At 58.5% G+C, this 23,125-nt stretch overlaps 3 protein-coding genes across 3 annotated transcripts; 1 reads left to right on the forward strand and 2 right to left on the reverse strand.

Moving 5' to 3' along the window:
* Positions 1-7,791: 7,791 nt before the first annotated feature.
* Positions 7,792-9,701, forward strand: LOC306956422 (T-cell-interacting, activating receptor on myeloid cells protein 1-like; the record flags this gene model as incomplete). The annotated part of the gene is made up of 7 exons (XM_079551031.1): positions 7,792-7,822; positions 7,898-7,933; positions 8,051-8,335; positions 8,417-8,728; positions 8,842-8,973; positions 9,082-9,119; positions 9,564-9,701. The coding sequence occupies 7 exons, from the start codon at positions 7,792-7,794 to the stop codon at positions 9,699-9,701; spliced, it is 972 nt and encodes a 323-aa protein (XP_079407157.1).
* Positions 9,702-11,808: 2,107 nt separating this feature from the next.
* LOC306956423 (leukocyte immunoglobulin-like receptor subfamily A member 3) lies at positions 11,809-19,189 on the reverse strand (the record flags this gene model as incomplete). Its single annotated transcript, XM_079551032.1, is given in 14 exon segments — positions 11,809-11,864; positions 11,867-11,945; positions 12,518-12,555; positions 12,839-12,973; positions 13,441-13,719; positions 13,837-13,872; positions 13,947-13,980; positions 13,984-14,006; positions 17,627-17,752; positions 17,875-18,186; positions 18,268-18,552; positions 18,671-18,800; positions 18,804-18,869; positions 19,100-19,189. Coding segments are annotated over 14 exon segments (1,689 nt in total).
* Positions 19,190-21,443: 2,254 nt separating this feature from the next.
* Positions 21,444-22,745, reverse strand: FFAR2 (free fatty acid receptor 2; the record flags this gene model as incomplete). The annotated part of the gene is made up of 1 exon (XM_079551033.1): positions 21,444-22,745. One exon carries the CDS (start codon positions 22,743-22,745, stop codon positions 21,444-21,446), a length of 1,302 nt encoding a protein of 433 aa, XP_079407159.1.
* Positions 22,746-23,125: the final 380 nt, after the last annotated feature.

Consider the following 23,125-nt stretch of genomic DNA (forward strand, 5'->3'; position numbering starts at 1 on the left):
AGCTTAGGGTTTGGATGCACCCAGGGGACATGGAGGCTGAGATGTAGGATGTGGGGACGCACCGCGGTGTGGATTTGGGTTCCCCACGGGTTGGGTTTGGGGAGCATAAATAAAGTTAGGGTAAGCCATGCAGAGCTGGAGGTCCTCTGGGTTCCCCATGGGCAGGATTTGGGGATCCTCCTATGGTTCAGATTGGTGGGGGGGTTGGGGGGCAGGGGTTAGAGGGCAGTTTCGTCAGCACACAGAGACTTTTACCTGGAGTTCATTGGCCTTGGAACTCTTGAGGGGTTCACCTGCATCAAAAAGTGGGAAGGGGGGAGAGTCGAGGTTACGGAGGAACTCAGAGACACCAGGGGGGCATGGAGGGGGATTTACGCAGGATGGGCAGGGAAGCAGGGACTCCAGGGGGGTGCAATGGGCAGCAGTGGGTGCTTGTGGCGTCTCTGGGGGGATGAAGCCGTTCAACCCCTTCCTCACCAGAGCCGGCCGTGCTCTGTATCCGCCGTCTGCAGGCAGGCAGGAGGAAGAAGATGATGAGGCCGAAGGCCAGGGCAGTGGCGCAGCCCCCTGCCACTGCCACAACCAGGCTCCCACGGGATTCCGCAGTGTCACCTGTGCAGTCCGGGTGTTTGGGTGATGGCGTCCCCAGAAACCACCTCGCTGGGGACGGGATGAGGTGACACCGCCACCCATGGGTGACACGAGGGACAAACACGCGTCGGACTCAGACCTACCTGGACGTGTAGGTGGGGATGTCACCTCAAGTGTCACGCCGTCCCCGAGGGGTGAGGACACAAAGGGGTGACCCCAGGGGCGGTAGGAGCAGCTGTAGGTGCCGGTGTCAGCTGGGGACACCCCAAAGAGGGTGAAGGTGGCCACTGCTCCCCCACTGGGGTCCTGGTGCTGGATGGGGGCTGAGCGCCCACCCTTGTGCAGGAGGAAGGAGGATCCGTAATCCCAGTTCCAGCACTGGATGGTGACGTTGGACCCCCTCCCCACGCGGATGCTGATGTTGATCGCTGCCATCGCGCGTCCCTCGGAGCTCAGAGAAATGCCGGGTGGGGGGAACCTGCGATCTGCGTGCAGGGAGGGGAGGGAAAGGTGGGACGCAGCCCTATGGGTACGGCCCAAAGCTCTCCGTTATCCCCACTGCCCTCACCTGTCAGCACCAGCTCCACGGGGTCGCTCTTTTCCGATGTCCCCAGTGGCTCAGACACGTGGTACTGGCACCGGTACATCCCTGCGTGCTCCCAACTTGTGCTAACGAAGGAAAACTCAACCGCATCCTGCTCCTTGTCCTGGTACTTGTTCTGTGTCCTACCTCCATCCTGGTACAGCCAGACCCAGGCTTGCACCGGGGGCAGGTGGCAGCGCAGGGTGACAGCATCCCCCAGGGACACCCCCTGGCTGGGGTGCAGCGACAGGGAGGGTCGGGGCACTGGGACAGGGGACAGCAGTCAGCCTTGTCCCTGCACACCCTCCGGGGCCCCTCTGATGGCCCCCTCCCACGCTGCCCTCCCTCTCTCCCCATTCTCCCCCTGCCCCCATACTCACCATGCTGTGCTCCGCTCGCTGCCGCCAGCCACCAACCTGCAAGGGACACGGTCCTGGTGTCACACAGGGCCACCAACCCCCGTGGCACCACGTCCCCATCGTCACTCACCCAGGATGAGGGCCAGCGCCATGGGTGCCATGATTCAGGAGCAGCTTGGGGACGGCGAGACTGCAGTGGGGTCAGGGAGTGGTGAGAAAAAGCAGCTCTCAGTTCCCCTTTTGGGACAGGATGCTGTGATGTCACCTCCTGATGTGCCAAATTCAGTCCCCAGGGAGCAGCAGCGTTTTGAAGCTGATGGGGTGGCTCACAAGCAGCGGCGCAGAAGGTTTCCTTGCTGTGCCCCACACAAACAGTTGACCCTGGGATGTCACACAGTGTCCCCAAAGTTCCGCCACCGCTTGGCCTTGCTTGGTGTCGCCCTCGGGATGCCAAACACAGGACGTGTGGCTCCAGTGGGGTTTATCCCATGGGACGTCACCTGTGCTCTCCAACACGTCCAGCCAGCTGTCACCACATCTTTGGGCGCCACATTCTGTCCCCACTGTGCGGATTTTGTGTGGTCAAAGCTCTGAGAGGGGTGAAGCTGCACGGTGCTGTGAGGGACAACAGAGAGGGGTTCGAAATGGATGAGCAACAAAGGCAGGAGCAGCCAGAGCATCAGTTCAGGTCTGGATGAGAACGGACGCCTTCCAAACAATGGGCAGAGATGAAGCAGAGACGATTGGTGCCTTCTCTGCTGCTTTCTCCAGCAGCAGCCGTGGGCTCTGGGACCTCAGGTACCCTGGGATGAACGACCGTGACTCGGTGCAGAGCTGGGGCTTCCCATGGGAACCCACGAAGGTGAAACTGGCACAGAAGGTCCAAATGCAGCCAGAAAGTGGAATGAGAATCTCTCATTCCTGTCATTGCCGTGGAGGCGTTGGCGCTCTGGCTGTTACATCTCTGCTTAGCTGAGCGACGCGACGAGAAGAAATGGAAATAAGCCATAAATAAATGGAAATAAGCAGTGCCTGAACAGCTTGAGGAGAGGAAAGGGGAGAGAAGGAGGTGGGGTGCAGGGAAGAGAAAGAGAGAGACGGGAAGAGGAAAGGATCAGGGATGGCAGCGTGGGTTCAGCCAATGGGGGGTGGCACTGTCCTGCACTGTCACTCACGCAGGATGGGATGAGGGCCAGCGCCATGGGTGCCATGATTCAGGAGCAGCTTGGGGGCGGCAAGACTGCAGTGGGGCCAGGGAGTGGCTGGAGAACCTTCGTCTGTTCCCCTTGGGGACAGGATTCCATCATGTCACTTTCCCACGTGACAAATGTGGTCCCCAAGTTGTGGCCCTGTGTGGCCTGAGATGGGACGACACCCTTGGAATGGCGCACGCCACCCTTGCTGGGGTGCCCCACGCGGGTTGTCACCCTTCTGGTGTCACACGCTGTCCCCAAAGGGCAACACAGGGGATTGTAGCATCTCCAAATCTAGGGGTTGTGTGTGCTTGGTTGAGGGGGACTCCAAATCTGTGAGGTGAGCAATGGGGTAGGGTTTGGGGGGGGGGGGGGTCCACAGCTGAGTGTGGGTCACCGAATCTACTGAGCTCTCTGTGGGGCAGGGATCTACTTTGTGCTGCACAGCAATGGATCTCCTTTGGAAATACATTCACCCCAGTTTTGAGATCCTCCCTCTTTCCTCGTAGCAGCTCAGGAGAAGCCAAATTTCCATCCGTGACACCGCAGCCCCACGGGAAGCCCCAGGGAGATTGCCCCACTCTTCCCCACCCCACACATCAACCTGGCGCCCCCCAAAACTGTGCTCCCCCAGAATCCCCCTTGCAGATGTCCCCATAATCTCGAGTTCTGTCCCCCATCCCAGGCTCCTTCCCTGAAGGTTCCCACAGGAGCTGCTCCTCCATGTTCCTCCCGGTCCATCAATAAAGACATTGCAGAAGGGAAGAGATAAGAGATCGCACACGGTTCCACCCCATTCCTGCCCCAGATCTCACTGGGAAGCGTTTGGATGCCATATTGCTTTCCAAAAAAAACTCTGAGGCAGAAACTGGGCTGAGATGGGTTTGCCTGGGGACGAAGCCACGGGGAACCAAGCAGGGTTTTGGACGGGGTTCGGGGCCCTCGAGCTTTTGTGCAAACCTTATTCTGGTTTTGGTGGCGCTCTATGAGCGAAGCCAGCTGAAATGATAGAAATATTGCTCGCCTCTCCTGCCCGTGTCGAGTGAGGCCCTGGGATCGCTGGGCGGCCAACCCCAACCCAACACAAAGCCCAGGTATCAACCTGGGGGAAAAAGGAAAAAGGATTTCTGTTCAGAGAAGCTGTGGTTTCTATGCTGTGGATGTGGTCACAAGCTGGGCACTCACCCTGCACGCCGAGCGTGGTTGCCAGCAGCAGCAGCAGCCCCAGAGCCGTTGGCTTTCAGGAAGACCCGGTGCCAGCGTGGGCGCACAGCAGGAGCTGGAAGAGTACCACATTTGTTTAAAAACAGACCTTTTGTCCTGCAACGTTGATTCAGGCTGCTCTTTTCCCCCAGTTCTGGAGGTCCTCGAATCCGAACCGGTCGCTCCAGTGAGGTAGGAGCTGGTAGAAGGAGGCGATGGCAGCAGGCACATGTGGGCCGGGCTCCTGCTGGAGGTTGGATGGGCACGGGGAGAAGGGCATCCCCTCCATGTGCTCTTGTGGAGGTGGTGGAGGCTCTGCGTGTCCTCAAGAGCTTCACAGACCCCAGACCTTGGGAAATGATCCCAGCGTAGAGCCAGGTGACGGTTGGCAGCACGTGGGTCAGTGCAGACCTCACCCCACCAGGACCCAGGGTGCGTTATCACCAGTTCAGGTTCAACTTCCAATTCCTCGCATCAGGCTTTCCTGCTGAGGGCTGAATTTTGATGCAAATTCATCCCACCTCTAGACATTTCTCGGCTTCCTTCTTCCCCATCCCTCCCTTCCTTCTGTCCCCGCTACAAACCAGTATCAGTCCATGACACAACCAACACTGCTGGTGTTTCTTGGGCAAAACACTGAAACAAGAAGCCCCAAACCAAGCTTGCAGTGAGCAGAAAGCACCCAAAACAACAATCGCCATCGTGCCTCTCAGCAGGAGGAAAACCACTCTCACAATGCCTGAAATCCACGTTGCCATTTTCCCCATCCATGGATCAGAAGTTACACGAGGCTGCCAACTAAATGACAAATCCCAGGGCAACTTCTTGCTCTGTGACCAACCCGCTGCTGGCGGCATCCGGTGCCTGGAAGCCTGTGGCACATCCCCAAAGACATCACACCTTGGGGACCACAACTGCCACATCAGGAGGTGACATCACACCATCCTGAGATCAGGGGGAAACTGAAAGCAGCTCTCCGGCCACTTCCTGACACCACTGCAGTCTCGCCGACCCCAAGCTGCTCCTGAATTATGGCACCCATGGCGCTGGCACTCATTCTGGGTGAGTGACAATGGGGACGTGGTGCCACGGGGGTTGGTGGCCCTGTGTGACACCAGGACCGTATCCCTTGCAGGTTGGTGTCTGGTGGCAGCGAGCGGAGCACAGCATGGTGAGTATGGGGGCAGGGGGAGAATGGGGAGAGAGGGAGGGCAGCGTGGGAGGGGGCCATCAGAGGAGCCCAGGAGGGCGTGCAGGGACAAGGCTGACTGCTGTCCCCTGTCCCAGTGCCCCCACCCTCCCTTTCGCTGCACCCCAGCCAGGGGATAGAAGTGGGGGACGCTGTCACCCTAAGGTGCCACCTGCCTCGGTTGAACCCCCCCAACCCCTCCCTAAATCCCCCTGGAATGCAGTTCCATGTCAGTGTCTGGGTCAGGGGACCCAAACCCCAGCATTCCCCTTGGGGCCTCACCAACCCCTGCTCATCGTTACCCCAGAGGACCACCAATGGCTTACCCTGACTTTATGAGGAATCTCCCAAACCCAGCTCACGGGGGACTCGAGTTCTGCATCCCCTGCTGAAGCCAGACTCCGGATCTCAGCCTTCACACTCGTTGCAGCTCTGCAGGCTCTCAACACGTCCCACCCCCCACAAAGCACTCACAAACCCAGAGAAATGATCCCAAAAAGCTGCACACGTGGAACCCCAATCTTTAACCCTCAGGGATGAGAAATCCAATCCGCTGCGGTCCCACCATCCCTGAACGCTGTGGTCCCACACCCAAACCACAGCAGGACCCCCAAACGCCCCCCCTTGGGACCCTCAGATGGAAGGACAGCACAACTCCACGCCCGCCCTCTTGAACACCACTCCCAAACCCCATCAGTCCCACTCCAAAGCCTGTTGCAGACCCCCATGGTGGCACCCCGCTGTTCCCCTGTGTCTCCAGGTTCCCCTGCGGTGACAGCGAGCGTCTGACCTGCGCCGAGATTCCTGCTGTGAGCCCTGGTCTCCGGCCACCCAGGCCAGCTGACACGCCTCAGCCCCCCATCATCTCCCCCCGTGGGCACTGGGGGACCCCCACTGATACCCCCACGCCAACGGTGCCTCGGTTTGAAGGGGCTCTGAAAGGGACGCAGCCCAAATTCCCCGCTTGGAGCTCCATCACATCACCATCCACCCTTTCATCCCCAAATCCCCACAAAGCTGACATCCCCAAATCCTCACCTCCTTCCCACACCCACCGGAATTCTCCACTCTCACCCCCAGATCCTTCCTGATCCCCCTCCAATCCCATCACATCCCTTCAGACCCCAAGCACTCCTTCACCCGACCCAAAACCCAACTCCATTCCTGCAGGACACCCAAATCCTTCCCCATCCACCCCACACTCGCACCGACTGCCCACCGACCCCACACCGCTGCCCCCCACCTCCACTCCGACCCCCTGCAGATCCCACCCAGCGTCTCCCTGCTGCCCTCCTGCCCTGCTCTCAGCATCAGCAGCTGTGGAGGCGCCGTGCCGCGCATCGCTGTGCAAATATCTGTCATGGATTTCGTGACGGCGCTCACTGCCATCGCTCTCTGCAGCCTCAGCAAACACATTTTATCATCACCACCCGTGAGTTCTGACCTTCAATCTTCCACCCCCCACCCCGGGCTTCTGGCAGCTTCGTGCGCTCGTGTGACAGCGGCCACGGATGCGCTGTGCTCCTCGTGCTCAGCAGGGCCATCGCTGCCACCGCAGCCACCTCACCGCCGCAGCTCCTCGCACGGCCACTCTCTGCTCCACGCAACCACAGCCGGCCAACAAAACTCCTTTTCTGACCCGTTGGCTGCGCTTGCTGCCTCTCCAACACGCGCAAGACGAGGCTCCTGCCATGGCAGCGGAGGCTGCAGGGCCCCAGCTGCCGTGAGATCACCGGGCAGCCTTGGTGCGCCCACCGGTGGCGCTGCTGCACCGCACGAGCAGCTGTGGCACAGACGCGTTGCTGACCAACGCGGCGCTGGGAACTCGCTGCTTCACAGCCTTGCGATGCTGCGGCTGCCGACCAGCAGGCAGGAAGGGATGCCCGCAGGAGCCGCGTTTTCTGCTGCCTCCTTTTTGCCGGCTGCACGCTTCCTCCGTCGGACCAGCGCTCTCATCCCCCTGCTGCTCCAGCCCTGCGGCTCCTCGCAACGCACCGTGCTTGCTTTTCTCCCTCCGTCTCTCTCTCTCTTCTCCCTGCCCTCCTTCTCTCCTTTTTCTCTTTCCTTTCCTCTCTCTTCCTCATTGCCCTTCCAAACAGACTTTACTCTTCTTCTTGTGGCAGCAGCCACAGCCCGCCTTTCCCTGCGAGGAGCAGATCAGGCGGTGGCACCAGTGTCCAAGCATCCTTTATCCGCCTCGCTCCGTGATTCTTCCTGGGACGTCCCCGAATTTTGTTGCAGGGCCGTGGATTGGTTGCTGATGGAAAGCCCAATAAACGCTCTTGTGCTGTTCCTCCGAGTCACTGCCTGACTCTGTTGCCCTGCAGAGCCCAGGGAAGCACAGGCTGCCCTTCTGGGGCACTGTGCAGAGAGCCTGGCGTTCTTCTGGGGGACAGCGTGCCAGGGCACACAGCCACAGCCCTTTGGGGACATCCTGTGACACCCCAGGGTTGGCAGAGCGTGGGGCGCCTCAAGAGGCCCAGTGTGCAGGGAGCACCTCTCCACTTGTGCCACCACAGAGGGACCCCACAGTGCCACCACCCCGATGGGCTCCTGTTGCCACATCAGGAGGTGACATCACACCATCCTGAGACCAGGGGGAAACTGAAAGCAGCTCTCCGGCCACTTCCTGACTCCACTGCAGTCTCGCCGTCCCCAAGCTGCTCCTGAATCATGGCACCCATGGCGCTGGCCCTCATCCTGGGTGAGTGACGATGGGGACGTGGTGCCACGGGGGGGTTGGTGGCCCTGTGTGACACCAGGACCGTGTCCCTTGCAGGTTGGTGGGTGGTGGCAGCGAGCGTGGCGAAGAAATGTGAGTATGGGGGCAGGGGGAGAATGGGGAGAGAGGGAGGGCAGCGTGGGGAGGGGGCCATCAGAGGGGCCCAGGAGGGTGTGCAGGGACAAGGCTGACTGCTGTCCCCTGTCCCAGTGCCCCCACCCTCCCTGTCGCTGCACCCCAGCCAGGGGGTGTCCCTGGGGGGCGCTGTCACCCTCAGGTGCCACCTGCCCCAGTCGGCTGCACGAGTTGAGTTCTACAAGGAAGAAAGCTGGGGACCTGTAAAGCAGGAGGACGTGGACATGGCACAGGATGTGGCTGAGTTCACCTTGGATGGTGTAAAGAAGGAAGATGCAGTGAAGTATTGCTGCCAGTACCGCGTGTCAAAGCCACGTGGAACATCGGAGCTGAGTGACCCCGTGGAGCTGGTGCTGACAGGTGAGGGCAGTGCCAAAAGCTGATGGCCCTGGGCTGTCCCCACAGGGCTGTGTTCTATTGCTGCTAGCTCTGTTCACTCAGATCCCAACTATCCCCCACCTGCCATTTCCCTGAGCCCCAAGGAACCTGTGGAGACGGGGGCCAATGTCACCATCCAGTGCTGCAACGGGGAATACAAGGGCATCACCTTCCTGCACAAGGACGGGCTCTCAGCCCCTCTCCAGCACCAGAAACCTGATGGTGGGGGCACGGCCACCTTCACCCTCTTTGAGGTGACCCCAGCTGACTCGGGCACCTATAGATGCTCCTACCGCATTGGGGGTTTCTACCTTCTTTCCTCACCCCTTGGGGAAAACGTGACGCTGGAGGTGACCCCCCTGCCTGGATCCCAAGGTAAATCTGATCCTCCCCTTCTGTGCTCCTCACGGTGCCCACGGCTGACAGGACACCAAACTCCACTCAGGTGGTGGCCGGGGATGGGAAACCCGAACCCCCACATCCCACAGGTGACAGCGGATGGCCCCACGGGACCCTGGTGGCCGCCGTGGCTGGGAGCTGCGCTGCTGCCTTTGCCTTCATCCTGGTCCTTGTCGCCTCTTTTCTCCTCGCTGCCCGCAGACGACGGATTCAAAGCCCTGGTGGGGAACAAGCTAAATGCCATTATTCCCCAGTATTATCCCCCACTGATCTCCCCTGGTGTTGTTCAGGCCCTCAATAACCCTACACTTCTCCCTTTTACGACTCAGGTGCCACCCCCAGAAGCTACGAGGCCGTGCAGTTCCAGGTCAGTGTCTGGGTCAGGGGACCCCTAACCCCAACCTGCCCCATTGCCCCTCACCCAGACCTTACCTGGGAACCCCAAACCCTGCCCGTGGGAACTGCAAAGAACCCCTTACCTTTTATGGCTTCCCATAACGTTGTGTGCAACCCAAAATCCAGCCCATGGGGACCCCCAAATCTCCTCCGTGGGGATGCCCCACACCCCAAAATGAAGCCCCCCTGGCATGCTCCAAGCTTTCAACACCTTCAGACCCTATGGGCAGCCCCAAACCACAGCGGGACCCCCAAGCACCACCCCCAATATCACACCCACAGCTTCCCAAAATCGACATCACCCCAGACCCCTAACCTCACCCCCCCCTCTCACACAGCCCCCCACACAATGCCATCACCCCCTCAGGTGTCGTTGGGATCCCGTGGTCACCCTGCTGTCCCTGTGTGTCCCCAGGTGCCCCCGGCTGACAGCCAGGCTCTGACCTACGCCGAGCTGCAAACTCTGACCCCCAGCACCCCCCCGCCCGGTTCTTTTACCACCCCTGAGCCCCCCACCATCTACGCCGAGGTGGGCACCGGGGGACCCCACTGACGCCCCCATCTGTGGACACAAAGACGTGGACGCTGCGTGCACGCATCAAGTGCTCACCATCACCTGTAATTTGCACCCGTGTGCCTGCACACGTGAACACGTGGCTGTGGATTAAACATGTGTGCACCATCCTGTGTGCACCACGGGGATGCAAATGCACGCGTGGGACACGCTGGATTCCGTGCCTCTGCATTTGTCTGTGCCACGCCGTGTGTGTGCACCGACACGTTGCTGCTCACGTGTGTCTTTAGCATGTGCTCCATGTGTCTGCACTCCATGTATGCCTTCACAGCACACGCGTGTCATCGATGCGTGCCCCGGGGTCTGAACCACAGCTGTCCCCATTGGCACACGCGTGTCCTTAGCGTGCGCTGCCCACAACTCCACGACCCAAACCAGCCCCAATCCCACCACGGTTTTGGGGCAGGATTTGTGGGGAGGAGGGAAAATGCATTTTGGGGACCGTTTGGAAGAGGACCAAGAGGGGTTGTGGGGTTTGCCCAGCAAATGGGGGGAAAGGGGAAGTTTGTGTGTGGGAGCAGCGGTGAAAGGAAGGGCAGGAGAGCTGATTTCCCCCTTTTGGTAACGAAAGGGGAATGCTGGACTGTGTGTGAGCTGGATGGAGAGCTAAAAGGCTGGATGGAGGCTTTTGGGACTCAAATATGGAGATTTGGGTTGGGTTAGGGGAGAGAACAAGGAGATTTGGGGTCTGCGTGGAGATTTGGGAGGTGAATGGAGATTTTGTGTCCAGAAGGAGATTTTGGGGTCTGGATGGATATTTGGGGATGCGTGAAGGATTCGGGGGCTGGATGGAGGTTGTGGAGCTGGATATAAAAATTTGGAGCGTATGGAGACTTCTGGGTAGCTGGAAATTTGTGGGGTGGATAGAGATGATGGGGAGTGGATGGAAATTTGGAGGGTGGATGGGAATTTTGGGGCTGGAAGTAGAGATCGGAGCTGGTGGGGATTTTGGAGCTGGATGGTGTTTAGGAACTGGATGGAGATCTGTTGAGAGTGACTGAAGATTTGGCGGCTGACTGGGGGGTGTGAGTGGATGGGAAGAGTTTGGTGCTGTACGGTGATTTTGGGGGGGTGAATGGAAGCTTTTTGGAGGCTGGGTGGAGATTTTAGGAGTGGATGAGAAGTATGGATTAAGATGGAGGAAAGGAGAGGAGAGGAGAGGAGAGGAGAGGAGAGGAGAGGAGAGGAGAGGAGAGGAGAGGAGAGGAGAGGAGAGGAGAGGAGAGGAGAGGAGAGGAGAGGAGAGGAGAGGAGAGGAGAGGAGAGGAGAGGAGAGGAGAGGAGAGGAGAGGAGAGGAGAGGAGAGGAGAGGAGAGGAGAGGAGAGGAGGAGAGGAGAGGAGAGGAGAGGAGAGGAGAGGAGAGGAGAGGAGAGGAGAGGAGTTCACACAGGGAGGGAGGGACCCCAAGGGCTGCGGTGCTGTCACACAGCAGCAGCTCGGCACCACACACCTTTTATTCCCACCCACCCACCCCCCTCCCCCCCGTGGGTTTGGGGAGAGAACAAGAGAAAACGAGGAAGAATTCATTGGTGGAGATAAAATCTCTTTACTGACACCGAAAAGGAAGAGAGAAACTGCAGTAATGATAACCGTACGGATGTGTGAACTTCTGCAAAGCAAGCAATTGCACAAAGGAATTGCTCAACACCCAGAGACCAGTGATAAAAGCAGGGCAGGACGGGAGGCGGGGGGTTTTGGGGGGGTCTACAGGGGATCTGTGGGGCATCTGTGGGAGATGGAAGGAGAGGAAAGGGGCTTTTGGGGGATCTCCATAAGAGGGGTGGATTGGACAGATCAGGGTGTCTCAGGAATGGTGGCGGCGTTTGGGAGCGGAGCGGAGAGGATTTGGACGTCTCAGGGCGTGTTAAGATATTCGAGGTAAGGAAGGATTTTGGGGGTAAGAGTTGAGCATTTGGGGGATCTGGTGTGAGTGGGAAGCGTTTGGGATGCAGCAGTGAGAATTTGGGGTTGTTAGATGAGGGGAGATCAGCTATTAGGGCATAAGGAGAGGACATCAGGGGGTCCCAAGCAGGGAATTTGTCCCCTGCCACACACCCCCAAAAAACGAAGCAGCTGGGAGGCCCATCAGCACGGCAACTCAGAGCTCACGGGGGTGTAGATAACGGGGGGTTGGGGGCGGGGGGGGAACTGGGGGGCTGGGAGCACGGGATGGCAGCCGGCATCTCGACGTAAGTCAGATCCTCGCTGTCCCTGGGGGGCACCTGGAGATACGGGAGGAGAGCGGGGTGCTACCATGGGGGTCCCCAAGACGGGTGGGCTGAGGTTGGGCCTCTGGTGTAGGGATGGGGCGGATGTGACCGTGAGGGTGAGTCTGGAGGTCTGGGGGGGGTCAAATTGGGGTCTGCAAGGGGGATATTTGGGGCCCAGCTACGGTCTTGGGGTGTTTATTAGGGGCTGGGGGAATACAGGGGCTTGTTTTTTGTGTTCCCTACAGGTCACTGGGATTCCGTGTGGGTGCATTTAGGGCCCCTCTGCTCAAGTTGTACGTGCCTGTATGTTTGGGGGGGGGGGGGGGGGGGGGGGGGGGGGTTAAGGCTTGGAGGGATTCTGTGGGTCTGGGGGCTTCAGTTTGTGGGCTGAGGGTTCCCCGCATTGCAGAGTTGGATTTCCCATGAGCTGGACACAGGTGGGGCACATAAATGTCAGAGTAAGCCATAGGAGGCTGGGGGTCGTTTGTGGGCCCCATGGGAAGGGTGTGGGTCTCCATAGCGATGTTCTCTGCGTGCCCCAAGGGGTGAAGTGGGATTTGGGGTCCGCTGCCCCAGGCACTTACCTGGAATGGCACTGACTTGGGCGTTTCAGGGGTGAGACCTGCATCGAAAAGGGCAAGGAGAAGGGTGGGGGTTACGTGGGGTCTCGAGGGACGACTGGGGGGGATCCATAAAGATCTGTAAGGGATGGAAGAACACGTAGGGGAAACCTGGAGGGATCCATAAAGATCTGTAAGGGATGGAAGAACATGTAGGGGAAACCTGGGGGGATCTGTAGGGAATGGAAGAGGACACTTGGGGCGTTCAGATCAAGATAGAAAGAGGAGGCAGGGACACTCGAGGGGATCCGTAGGGGATGGAAAGCATTGAAGCCCCTTCCTCACCAGGGCTCTTATCTCTCCTTGTCCAGAGGCTGCGGGCATCGAGGACGAAGTAGAGGCCCAGGCTGAAGACGAAGACAGCAGCGCAGCCCCTCACCACCGCCACCACCAGGTTCCCACGGGATCGCCCCCCGGCACCTGTGGGGCGCGAGTTTTTGGGTGTCCCCATCGCAGGGCAGGGATGCAGGGAGAGTTCCACCCATGGGTGACACCGGTAGGGTGACACAAACGGGATCTCGGACCTAACAGGGGTTGCAGGGGTGGGTGTCACCTGCAGCATCTACAAGGGGTGAGGGCACAAATGTTGGTCCTTGGGGCTGCGGGATTCTGTAACGGTGCTGGCAGAGGGGGGGGTGAAGGTTTCTGTGCCCATCGGTGGGATCCCAGTGCAGGATAGGGGCCAAGCTGCGTGCAGGAGGAATCTGCCACCGTAACCCCCATCCCAGCGCTGGGCGGTGACATCTGTCCCCATTGCCACACGTTCCCTGGGCTCAGGGAAATGCTGAGCTTGGGGGAAGCTGAGGTTTGCGTGTAGGGAGGAGAAGGGATGGGACTTGGCCCTGTGGGAGAAGCTCAGAGCCACCCATCGTGCCCCAAACCCTCACCTGCCAGCATCAGCTCCACGGGGTCGCTCAGCTCGGAGGTCCACACTGGCTCTGACACCTGGTACCGACACTGATACGTCCCCATGTCCTCCAGGTTGGTGACAGCAAAGGAGAACTCAGCCGCGTCCCGCTCCTTGTCTTTTTCCTTGTTAGATCTGAGAGTTCCATTCAACCAGAGCTGGACCCAGGCAGTCATTCGGGGCAGGTGGCAAAGCAAGGTGACATTGTCCCCCAGGGACACCCCCTGGCTGGGGTGCAGCGACAGGGAGGGTCGGGGCACTGGGACAGGGGACAGCAGTCAGCCTCGTCCCTGCACGCCCTCCTGGGCCCCTCTGATGGCCCCCTCCCCACGCTGCCCTCCCTCTCTCCCCACTCTCCCCCTGCCCCCATACTCACGATGCTGTGCTCCGCTCGCTGCCACCAGCCACCAACCTGCAAGGGACACGGTCCTGGTGTCACACAGGGCCACCAACCCCCCGTGGCACCACATCCCCATCGTCACTCACCCAGGATGAGGGCCAGCGCCATCGGTGCCATGATTCAGGAGCAGCTTGGGGACAGCGAGACTGCAGTGGGGACAGGAAGTGGCCAGAGAGGCAATCTCATTTCCCCTTGGGGACAGGATGACGTGATGTCACCACCTCGTGACAGATTTCCCCCACTGGTGGTGACACTGCTCTGTGCCCACTTGGCTGACAAGCACAGAGCATTGGCACACGGGCCCTGTCTGTGTTTCCCACGCGGGCCGTCGCCCCCCGAGTGTCACAGAATGTCCCCAAAGTCCTGTCAGTGCTGTCAGCCCTTCGATCACTGACCCCCCCTCCTCTTTGAGAATCAACCAAGAAAATGCAAAAACTCGTCGGTTGCGATAAGAACCCGTTTATTAGGGTAGGAAAGGGAGGGAGAAATCGTGATGATGGTAAACAGGAGTGGTTCACGGGCTGGTTCAGCCCTGATTCATTCACTGATGTTGTGGGGGGGGGATCCACGAAGCCATGCCCTGGGAAAGGGGGAAACGGAGAACAGGCAGGGAGACGGGCCTGGGAACAAAGCGGGAGCAGCCATCGGAGGAGAAAAGCTCAGTTATTATAGAATCATGGAATCATAGAATCACCAAGGTTGGAAAAGACCTCAAAGCTCATCCAGTCCAACCGTTCACCTCTTACCAACAGCTCCCACTGAACCACGTCCCTCAACACAACATCCAGCCTTTCCTTCAACACCTCCAGGGTCAGTGACTCCACCACCTCCCTGGGCATCCATTCCAGTGCCTGACCTTTCTGAAAAGTAATACTTCCTCATGACCAGCTTGAATCTCCCCTGCCGTAGCTTGAAGCCATTCCCTCTGCTCCTATCACTGATGACACAAGAGCAGAGGCCGACCCCCAGCTCACTGCAGCCTCCCTTCAGAAGTTATAGAGAGCAGTGAGGTCTCCCCTGAGCTCCTCTTCTCCAGGCTGAACATTCCCAGCTCCTTCAGCCTCTCCTCATCAGCCCTGTGTTCCAGACCCCTCACCAGCTTTGTTGCCCTCCTTTGAACACGTTCCAGGGCCTCCATGTCTTTCTTGCAGTGAGGGGCCCAAAACTGGACACAGCACTCGAGGTGCGGCCTCACCAGTGCTGAATATAGGGGAACAATCACCTCTCTGCTCCTGCTGGCAGCACTGTTTCTGATGCAGGCCAGGATGCCCTTGGCCTTCTTGGCCACCTGGGCACACTGTCGGCTCATGTTCAGCCCAGCATCCATCAATACCCTCAGGTCCATTTCCTCTACGCCGTCCTCCAGCCACACCGCCCCAAGCCTGCAGCGTCGCCTGGGGTTGTTGTAGCCCAAGTGCAGGACCCGGCATTTGGCCTTGTTGAACCTCATCCCATGGGCTTCAGCCCAGCTCTCCAGCCTGTCCAGATCCCTCTGTGTGGCCTCGCTACCCCCAGGCAGATCACAGAATCACAGAACTGTAGAGGTTGGAAGGGACCTCCAGAGATCATCGAGTCCAACCCCCCTGCCAAAGCAGGTTCCTTACAGCAGGTTGCACAGGTCGGCATCCAGGCAGGTCTTGAACATCTCCAGAGCAGGAGACTCCACCACCTCCCTGGGCAGCCTGTTCCAGTGGCAGACTGTTCCAGATCCACACTTCCAGCCAATTTGGTGCCATCTGCATAAGTACTGAGGGTGCAGTCAATGCCCTCATCCGGGACATCAATCAAGATATTGAAGAGGACAGGCCCCAGCACCGACCCCTGGGGAACACCGCTCACGACCGGTCGCCAGCTGGATTTCACTCCATTCACCACCACTCTCTGTGCCCGGCCCTCCAGCCAGCTCCTCACCCAGCACAGAGTGCAGCCATCCAAGCTTCAGGCTGCCAGCTTCTGCAGGAGAATGTTGTGGGAGACAGTGCCAAAGGCTTTGCTGAAGTCTAGGTAGACCTTTCCCTCATCCACCAGATGGGTCACTCGATCATAGAAGGAGATCAGGTTGGTCAAACAGCACTTGCCCTTCACGAATCCATGCTGCTGGGTCTGATCCCCCACTCACCCCGCACAAGCTGCCTGATCTCCCTCAAGACAATCTGCTCCATCACCTTCCCTGGCACCGAGGTCAGGCTAACAGGCCTGCAGTTCCCCGGATCCTCCTTATGACCTTTCTTGTAAATCTTGTAAATTAAAAGCAAGACATCAGAATGCAAGGCGACACGATATAGAGCGGCATGATGCCACGCAACTGAAACTGAAGCTAATAAATCCAATAAAATAACCGTGTGCCCAAAACCAAAGGCCTTACTCGAATGCTGATGGCGGGGTGAGTGGGGAGCGCGCACTGGGAGGAGCAGAAAGGGAAAAGAGGGCAGCTGATGAGCTGCCAACAGTTTTATCTTTCCCTCTGGATGCAAGGCAGAGAACAGAGCAGCGCAACGTCCTCTGGGGTCCGCAGTGCGCGGTCCTTCTTCTCTTTGGAGAGCCAGGTGTCAGGATTTATCCGTGATCTGTGGATCTGGAGCATTTGCTCTTTTCCTCTTGATGTTCTACCTGAAGTTATGGCATGGAATGCCAAAAAAACCCCAAAATCACAAACCCATGGCAGGTAATAATCTTTATAGATCCACAAAACAAGCGATGCTCAGCGCGACTGCTCACCACCCTCCAACCAACCCCAAAAGATTTTGGGAGCCGGTGGGCGAGAAGGGATTTGAGGATGATGAAGAAGGATTTGGGGGTTGGAGTCGGTGATCGAGGGCTTTGGTTTGATTTTGAGGATTTGGGGATGGTAGATTTGGTGGGCGTTTGGGATTCTGATGGCTAAGACCGGGTCGCTTGGGACTGGGAGTCGAATGTGGCTCAGTGTTGTGGATCTAAGCGTGGTTTTGGAGTTGTCTCATTACGGTTTGAGGATGGCCATGAGTACTGAGGGGCGTTTGGGGCCGGGGGAGCAGGGGAGGCTTAGATGTGAGGACTCCATAGGGCAGATTCTAAGGGGGTCCTACGCATTTGGGGGTTCCACTATGGCTTGGAGGTTCCCGTGGGATTTGGGGGCTGTGCAGGAGGTTTGGGGTTCCCTGGGACTTTGTGCTGTCTGTGGTCTTTGTGGCTGCTGTGTTCTCAATTCTGGGGGTGCCTGTAGGGTCTGGGTGTTTGTAGGGCTGGAAGAGGACAAGAAAAGGTTGGAGGGTTATATCTGGTGTTCCCACAAGCTAGATTGTGGTTTTAACATGAGCTGGATTTGGGGATGCACATGAAGACAGAGTGAGGCATGCGAAACTGGGAGTCCCTTGGGGTCCACATGGGCAGGGTTTGGGGTTCGCAGTGGTGTTTTGGGGATCCTAAGGGGCGTAGGTTGTGCCTGGGGATTAGACTCAGACATTGCCCTGGCACTGAATGGACTCAGCTTTCCTGGGGGAGGCACACCTGTATCAAAATGGGGAGCGGGATGGGGGTTATGGAGGGCACCAGAGAGCATGAGGGGGTCAATAGTGCATGGAAGCGGAGGCAGGGGAAAGAGAAGGGGATTTATCCAAAATATGGGATGGAAGGTGAGGAAGGATGCAGCTGGGGGGTGGAATAGAGATTGAGAGGTACAGGAGAGAGATTGGAGGGTATACAGCTATCAGAGAGGAAGCAGAACGTACTCAGGTGTGATCTCAAGGTGTTTCATTGAGTGTCAAAGGGATTCAGCTGCCTTCCCCACCAGGGCCGTCACTTCTTCGTATCCAGAGGCTGTGGGCATCGAGGACAAAGTAGAGGCCCAGGCCAAAGACGAGGGCAGCAGCGCAGCCCCTCACCACCGCCACCACCAGGGACCTCCTCGCGTCACCTGCGGGGTCCAGCAGTGTGCATGTCCTCATCCCCGGCCGTCACCCCCACGGGGATGGGATGCAGAGGCACTGCCAGCAATCAGTGACAGCAGGGACACCGAAATGGGGGGCTCAGACCCACCTGGGGGTGCAGGTGAAGGCGTCACCTCCAGTGTCACATTTTCCCCAAGGGGTGAGGAAAGAAGGTAGAAACCCCCAATGCAGTAGGAGCATCTATAGGTGCCCGAGTCAGCTGGGGTCACCTCAAAGAGGGTGAAGGTGGCCGTGCCCCCACCATCAGGTTTCTGGTGCTGGAGAGGGGCTGAGAGCCCGTCCTTGTGCAGGAAGGTGATGCCCTCATATTCCCTGTTGCAGCACTGGATGGTGACATTGGTCCCCGTCTCCACAGGTTCCTTGGGGCTCAGGGAAATGGCAGGTGGGGGATAGTTGGGATCTGAGTGAACAGAGGTAGCAGCAATAGAACACAGCCCTGTGGGGACAGCCCAGGGCCATCAGCTTTTGGCACTGCCCTCACCTGTCACCACCAGCTCCACGGGGTCACTCAGCTCCGATGTTCCACGTGGCTTTGACACCCGGTACTGGCACCGATACTTCACTGCATCTTCCTTCTTTACACCATCCAAGGTGAACTCAGCCACATCCTGTGCCATGTCCACGTCCTCCTGCTTTACAGGTCCCCAGAGTCCTTCCTTGTAGAACTCAACTCGTGCAGCCGACTGGGGCAGGTGGCACCTGAAGGTGACATTGTCCCCCAGGGACACCCCCCGGCTGGGGTGCAGCGACAGGGAGGGTGGGGGCACTGGGACAGGGGACAGCAGTCAGCCTTGTCCCTGCACGTCCTCCTGGGCTCCTCTGATGGCCCCTCTCCCCACGCTGCCCTCCCTCTCTCCCCATTCTCCCCCTGCCCCCATACTCACCATGCTGTGCTCCGCTCGCTGCCGCCAGCCACCAACCTGCAAGGGACACGGTCCTGGTGTCACACAGGGCCGCCAACCCCCGTGGCACCACGTCCCCATCGTCACTCACCCAGGATGAGGGCCAGCGCCATCAGTGCCATGATTCAGGAGCAGCTTGGGGACGGCGAGACTGCAGTGGGGTCAGGAAGTGGTCAGAGAGCTGCTTTCAGTTCTCATGGGGACAAGAAGTGACGTGATGCCACCTCCTGATGTGGCAATTCGGGGCCCCAAGGCGTGATGTCTTTGGGGACCCACTGTGGTCTGCCACGCATGCAGCTGCAATCGCAGCCCCTGCTGGGTGCCCCATAGAGGCTGTCACCTCTGCCCTGCCCCCCAAGGTCCCCCAAGGTCCCCCAAGGGGAGGCCAAACACGTGGCTCCAATGCTTTGCCCCACGCGGGATGTCACATGCAGCCCCCATCGCGACCAGCCTGCTGTCACCACGCGCTTTGGGCACCACGCTCTGTTCCCACCCCGCCATCCCCACAGTGGGGACCTTTTGGGGACACCACACAGCCCAACAGCGCGCCTGAACCGGGGCTGCTTTGCATGCAGGATGGGAAGAGAATAAAACTGTTTGCACGCTGCTCACCGTTGGCCCCTCGATATCCACAAGAAGCTGCAGAAAGCTGACAGGGTTTCACGCCTGTATTGCAGTGGGCTGAAATTGCCTACGAAGTGAGAAACAGCGGGGAGGAAGCAGAAGAGGAACACCAAGCAAAAGAGAAACAGAAGAGCAGTGAAATGCAGCTGTGCTTCCCGGCAGCGGCCGTGGAGCAAAATCGCGAAGCCAAGAGGAAGGATTGGAGGGGGATCTCAGGGCGAGAAGTTATTAGCGGAGTTTTTGGAGAAGTTTTCTGCATTGTATTTTATTCTGCTTTATGTTGCTGAGGACCTTGAAGTCAGAATTCCGTGCCTGCAGACGGGGCCACGGGGAAAGTGAGACGGTTAAAACCTTTTTTGAGGCTGGAAATCAAAGTTCTTCCGATCTGGGAGACGGAAAAGGCCGAGCTGAGCAGAGGCAGGAGGTGATCGCTTCTGAATGCAAAGCCCAGCGGCAGCTCAAAAGGCTCAGCTGCACTGATGGTGTGAGAATCCTTCTTTGTTTTGTTTTTGGCTCAAAGTTTGCTTCCTTAGGTATTTTGTTGAGGAGGCAAGTGATGGGTGTTGTGTGGCAATCAACATCGCTGTGTGGACAATTTGACATCTTTGGAGCTGTTTGCCTTCGGAAGATGGTGCTCAGGACTGTTGACTGGCAAAAGATCTAGCCTGTGACCAAATAACTCCTGTTTGCCATGGAAGGCTGGGGGACAATGCCATTGCATCCTGCGAAGGCAAGGTACAAGTTGGCGCCTCCCTGCTCCCTCTTATCTGCTGGCAAGGCCAGGAAGAGAAGAACAAAGGAGTTTCCTGCTGAGATCCCAGAGCCAGAAGCTGCCACTCAAAGGAGAGCTGACTCAACCACTTTGGATTTGAGCTGTCACTGCAAACACAGCTGACCCAACCACTTTGAAAGCATTGAAAAGGGGCCATCATCACCATGATCGTCGTCGTTGTCGTTGTCAACAGAACAACTCTGCCTGACGACCCACCGCTACTGAAGACCGCTACTGAAGATCAAAGACTGAACTACGAACCTCGCTGGATCCATGGAGGTGACTCTGTCCCTCTTGCTTCCTATAAAGACTCCTTGCTTCTTCTTTTCTATCTCTTCTATCGCTCTCCTTTCCTTCCCCATTACCCTAATTCCGCCCTCCCCTTCCCCATTTCCCTGATTAAGATTTGTAATAAACTGGTCGGACCAACATTGGAACCGTTGCTTCTTAATCTCACGCCGGGTATAGAGATAACAAAAGAACCTCCTCTCACTCCTATAAATTGGAGCGAGACAGATGGCCATCGCCGCCGTGGCAGAAATCGACCACCCTCCTTCCCCTCGCTGAAGCTTTGCCCCCCATGGCTTCGCCTGCACCCTAAAAGGAGAACTTTTTTGGGGGATCCCCTCCTCAGAGGACGGCCCTGCTGCCACCCTGCTGGCACTTCTGAGACCCGCAGCTGAGACCTGCGTCAGGAGCTCACGGACACCATACGTGGCTGCTGAAGTAGTTTTAATCAGCGTTAATTAGCCTTGTGACGGAGCCTACGATCGGTCCTACGGGGCGCCTCCTGACGTCTGTGGGACGTTGGGGCACTGCATTGAGGATGCGGATGTCCCCTGATGTGGGGACAGCAGCCTTCCCTGGGGAGGGAGTCCGTGAGCTGAGGGCTTTCCATGAAGCCCCGATGGCCCTGAAGTTCCTGCAGATGTCAGGACAGCGGGACGACTGGGGACACGGGGAGCACTGAGGGCACACTGGGGACACTGGAGGCGTTGCTGGATGTTGAGGGGCATTGCAGGCATGGGGGACACTGAAGGAATTGGTGACAATGGGGACAAAGTGGGGTCAGATCCGTTGGTCCACGTTGACCCCAACCCCATCGGACACTGGGGACAACATGAAGTCACGCTCAGGGTTCTGCACTGACTGCATCGGTCACATCCGTGGGACCTCAGTCACCCCACTGCCCTCAGCCCTGTGTCCTTGTTGACCCCCAACCCCATGGGACGACCCAGCGCTGACCAAGAGTCGCTTGACCCACAGACGTTGGGCACAACCATGGCACCACTTTGATGGCTGCGCAGACACCGGATCCATCCCCATTTCCGACTCCCACCCCATCAAACCCACTCCAATTTACCCCATAACCTCCTCCTGGTTGGGGCTCACTCCCTCCGCCCACGCCGACCCCAAAAAGCCACACGTTGCACCCCGAACCGCCCCACTGACCGCCCTGCGTACGGTGCTGGAGGAGAAATAGAAGATGAAGGGGTCGAGCGCGGCGCTGAGGGCGGAGAGGAGCAGAACGTAGGGCCTCCACGTGGGGCTGCGCTGCTGCACAAAGCCCACCACGTGTGAGAGGTTGTAGGGCCCAAAGCAGACCCCAAAGATGACCATGGTGGCCACGGCCAGCCCCACGGTGCGGTACTTCTTCTGTGGCGGGATGTGGGGTCGGGTGAGGAGGGCGCGGATGAGGCGGACGTAGCAGAACACGGTGACGGCAAAGGGGAGGAGGAAGAGGACGAGGAAGAGCTCGAGGCGCAGCGGGAGAACGAAGCGCAGCTGGGTCGGGGAGAACTGATCGTAGCAGCGGTAGCCCCACTGGGGTTGGGTCTCAGAGGCGAGCTGGGGGGTCCGTGGGGTGGTGGTAGGGATGTGGGGGGTGTTTGGGGTTGTGAAGGGAGAGAATCGGAGGGGGGAGATGTCGAGGTCGGTCTCGGGGCTGGAGATGCTGCGGATGGGATTCGTGGCGCCACTGGGGGTGGTGACACCGGCAGTGAAGGCGTTGGGGACGTCGGTGTCGGTGCCCATAGGTTTGGTCAACCCAAATCCCCCAAGGCAGAACCCACCGACCCCAAAACAACGGGATTCATCCGCCTTCAGCCCAGCGGGGTCAACGTGAGTGGAATTGCCCTCCCCAGACCCCCAGGTCTTGATCTTGTCGAACCCCAAACCACTTTCCTCGTCAACCTCGGACCCGTTGACCCCAAACTCTCTGTAGTGCTCCGCCACGAAGACGATGGAACAGTGGGACAAAGCCATCACCCAAAGGGTGGCGCTGGCGGTCATCGTCCTCCACAACCTCCGGCGCCGGTTGTAGCGGTGCGGGAACACGACCCCAAAGTAGCGCTCCACGCTGAGGGCGGCCATAAAGAGAGTGCTGAGGTAGATGCTGGAGTAGAAGCAGAAGTTCGCTATGGGGCAGAGCACTTTGGGGAAGGGCCACAGCATATCGGCAGCCGCCTCGGCCGCCTTGAAGGCGAGGAAGAGGAGGACCAGGAGGTCGGCGGCGTTGAGGTGGAGGAGGAGGAGGTCGGCAGCGGTGATGTGGGGATGGGGGCGGGGACGTCGCATTTTGGCGAGGAGGATGATGAAGGTGAAGGCGTTGGTGGGAAAACCCACGGCGAAGGTCAGCGCGTAGATGGCGAGGAGGAGCATGGCGAGAGGAAGGCCGCAGGGCTGAGGGACCCAGAGCTGTAGGGCAGGATATGGGGTCGCACTGGTGCTATGGAAAGGGACGTGGGATCAAAGCGGGGCTGTAGGAGGGGTTAAGGGGGTGACACCAGAGCTATGGGTTGGACTATGGAGTCATGGAGCTATGGGGCAGGGATATGGGGCGCAAATCGGACTGTGGGGTGATTTCTCAATTTCTGGAGGTACGGGACAGGAAATGAGGATGTGGGGTTGGATGAGGAGCTATGGGGCACAATATGGGTTAGGGTTAGGGTTAGGGTAATTTAGGGTTAGGGTTAGGGTTAGGGTTAGGGTTAGGGTTAGGGTAATTTAGGGTTAGGGTTAGGGTTAGGGTTAGGGTTAGG

Source organism: Tetrao urogallus, assembly GCF_951394365.1.
Source record: "Tetrao urogallus genome assembly, contig: SUPER_29_unloc_3, whole genome shotgun sequence".
NCBI lineage: Eukaryota > Metazoa > Chordata > Aves > Galliformes > Phasianidae > Tetrao > Tetrao urogallus.